At 45.5% G+C, this 3,023-nt stretch overlaps 1 protein-coding gene across 1 annotated transcript; it reads right to left on the reverse strand.

Annotated features, from left to right (window-relative positions):
* Positions 1-1,732: 1,732 nt before the first annotated feature.
* Positions 1,733-2,788, reverse strand: LOC124798749. Its single transcript, XM_047262277.1, has one exon. The coding sequence runs from the start codon at positions 2,786-2,788 to the stop codon at positions 1,733-1,735; it is 1,056 nt and encodes a 351-aa protein (XP_047118233.1).
* Positions 2,789-3,023: the final 235 nt, after the last annotated feature.

Below are 3,023 nucleotides of genomic sequence, written 5' to 3' on the forward strand. Positions count from 1 at the left end.
ATTTTGCTGAAATTTGCAATGAAACGTCGATAGTACCCTATCAATCCTAGAAACCCTTTTAGTTCTTTTGTTGTTCTCGGCTGTGGGAAGAACTTCACCTTCTCCACCTTTGCCACATCCGGTGATATTCCCTTGTCCGTGATACAATGACCTAGGAAGATTACCTCCTTCCTCAGAAATTCACACTTGTCCAGTTGCAACTTCAAATTGTGCTCTCGCAACCTGTCAAATATTTCCCGGAGTTTTTCGTTATGCTCCTGCAGGTTTTTCCCATAACATACTATGTCGTCCAAATAGACAAAACATTTAACACCTTGTAAACCTGCCAATACTGTGTTCATTAGTCTCTGGAAACATCCTGGGGCTCCTTTCAGTCCCATCGGCATTCTTTTGTATTCGTAATGCTGATAGTTTGAGCTGAATGCCGTTTTCTCTCTGTCCTTCTCGTCCGTCAATATTTGATGGTACCCGCTTGCGAGGTCAAGCGTCAAGAAGTACTTGGCTTGCCCTAATTGATCCAGGATATCGGAGATATTCGGCAGTGGAAATGCATCGCCTACTGTGATGTCATTTAATTGTCGGTAGTCCACTACTATTCTCCATTTCTGCTTGCCACTTGCATCCAACTTCTTTGGAACTAACAGTAACGGTGCGTTCCATGCGCTCTTGCTTTCGACAATTATGTCATCCTTCAGCATTTGTTCTATCTGCTCTCTCAGCACTTCCTTTTGCGCTTCAGGGATCCTGTACGGTCTAGCGTTCACTACCTTCCCCGCGTGTTCCGGCGCAATCGGTATTCTATGTTTCACTGCAGAAGTATAGGACAGTTTGTCCCCTGGTAGATGAAATACATCTCCGTACTCCATGCAGACCTCTGCTAGAGCGCTCTTTTCTTCGACATTCAAATGATCCATTCTGAGTTGCCTTCGCAACACACTAGCACGACTTTCCGTCTTACCTACTGCTTCAGTGCTACATTTTACTTCGCGTACTTTCGCTATTCTTTCTAACTCTTCCGTTATTAATCTGACATTTCCTAGTCGAACTCTGTCCTCTGACACGTTTAATGCACTTACTATGCATTTCCCATTTCGCACTTTTACTAAGGACTCTGGTACATGTACCCCTCGTGCAATCTCCTGCCTCGGTATGACCATTTCTCTTTCGATTCCCCGTGGTACCTTTTCGTCCACTTTCAACAACATTATTCTTTCTTCCCGGGGCCCTATCTCCCCACCTATTTCTGAATCTGCTTCTGTCTCTTGTCCCTTTGGTTCTTCCTCTACTACTAAGGGTATATCTCGCCCTTTTAGTCTTATTACTTTACCCGCATAGTCCAGTTTAGCTCTATGCTGTGTTAAGAAATTTCTCCCTATCAATCCGTCGTACGGAATGTCTAAACCTCTACCGTACACGTGAAATTTCTGTCTCACCTTTTCAGATCCGTCTATACTTAAGTTTATTTGTACCGTGCCTATTGTGCTAACGGCTTCACTCGTTACACCTTTTAACCGAAGCTTTTCTGTTTCATTTATTCCCAGCCTACTCTTTACCGGAATGCTCGTCCTCTTTAGCAAACACAATTGTGCTCCTGTGTCTATTAGCAACTTTAAGTACTTCTTTAGTTCTACGCAGTACAACATTACCACGTCGTTTTCTGTTGCACAGTCGATTACCCTCACTGTGGGTTTACCTATTGCAACAAGGCCCGACTGCGCGGCCTTGCCGCCTCTTAGTTTCCCTGTACTACCTTTCCTGTTTTGCTCGATACTGGCACCCTGCCTTTTCTCCAGGCGTGCCAGGGCCCTTCGTGGCTGTCTTTCGCGTAGTGGCCCTGCCGCTTACACTTAAAGCACGCGACATCTTTTACTCTTGTGCACGGAACTCCGCAGTTCCCTGGTAAATTACACTGTGGACATCTCCACTCTCGTAACCCTCCATCGGTTTCTCTATGATTCCCTCTGAATTCCCTTACATCTATCGGGTGAACTTTCCTTAACCGCACCCTGCATTCCATGTCTGTGTGTCCCGGCTTGTCACACCCATAGCAAAAGTTTGTATATTCTTTACCTGTCATGGCTCGTACTCTATGCTCTGGCCTGCTTTTCCTACACTTGCTCGCTATGTGACCTCTCAGCCCACAATTGAAACATTTCAACTCTTTACTTTCTCTCACGTTTTTTACAGCTTCCTTATTTCGAGTGTACGTTACCCTCGGGGCTAGTCCCCGCTCTCTCATGGACAATATCGCACTCTCCCCCTGCAGTGCCAACTCCACTGCTGCTGCCAACGTGATTTCATCGCCTCTACTTCTCACTATTGTTTGTATTCTGTTATTACTTAAACCCTGTATAAAACACGCTCTTCCTAAGGAGTCAACTAGTTCTATTGCACCTTTCAAGTTTTCTCTGGCCGTAACTCTGTTTACCGCTTCGCGGAAGTCTCTCTGCATTTCATCAATTCTGCTTGCCCACATTGCTATCGGTTCCCCTTGTCCCTGTCTGGCTTGGAAAATTTTACATGCGTAGTAGTCTATAGTACGCTTACTGGCATAATTTTCCTCTAAAACGTGTTTCACCTCTTGCCACGTACCTGTGCGTTCACGCACCTGCAATCTCGACCTGGCCTCACCAGTTATCTTCGCTTTAACGAACTTCAATAATGTTTCGTGTTCCTCAGGCTTTACTAAATCAAAAGCTGCATCTACATTTTCGATAAATTCTCTTAAATCCTTCTTGTTCCCTTCGAAAACTTTCGACACAATACATAGGGCCTCTTTCACTGACATCTTACCACTAGTGGAGGATGACGCAACTTCATTATTTAGGGGCATCTTAACTAAGTTAACACTTTACACAACAAAATACAATATTCTTAATACAGTTTTACAATTACCGCTTCTCGTGTGGTGCGCCGTCTGCTCTGTTGATCCTCGTCGTCCTGCGCTGCTTCGCGCTCTCCTTGTGCCCGCGCTGTCCCGCGCTCTCTTTGTGCCCGCGCTGCTCCGCGCTGTCTCTGCCCCC

Source organism: Schistocerca piceifrons, chromosome 5, assembly GCF_021461385.2.
Source record: "Schistocerca piceifrons isolate TAMUIC-IGC-003096 chromosome 5, iqSchPice1.1, whole genome shotgun sequence".
NCBI classification, from domain to species: domain Eukaryota; kingdom Metazoa; phylum Arthropoda; class Insecta; order Orthoptera; family Acrididae; genus Schistocerca; species Schistocerca piceifrons.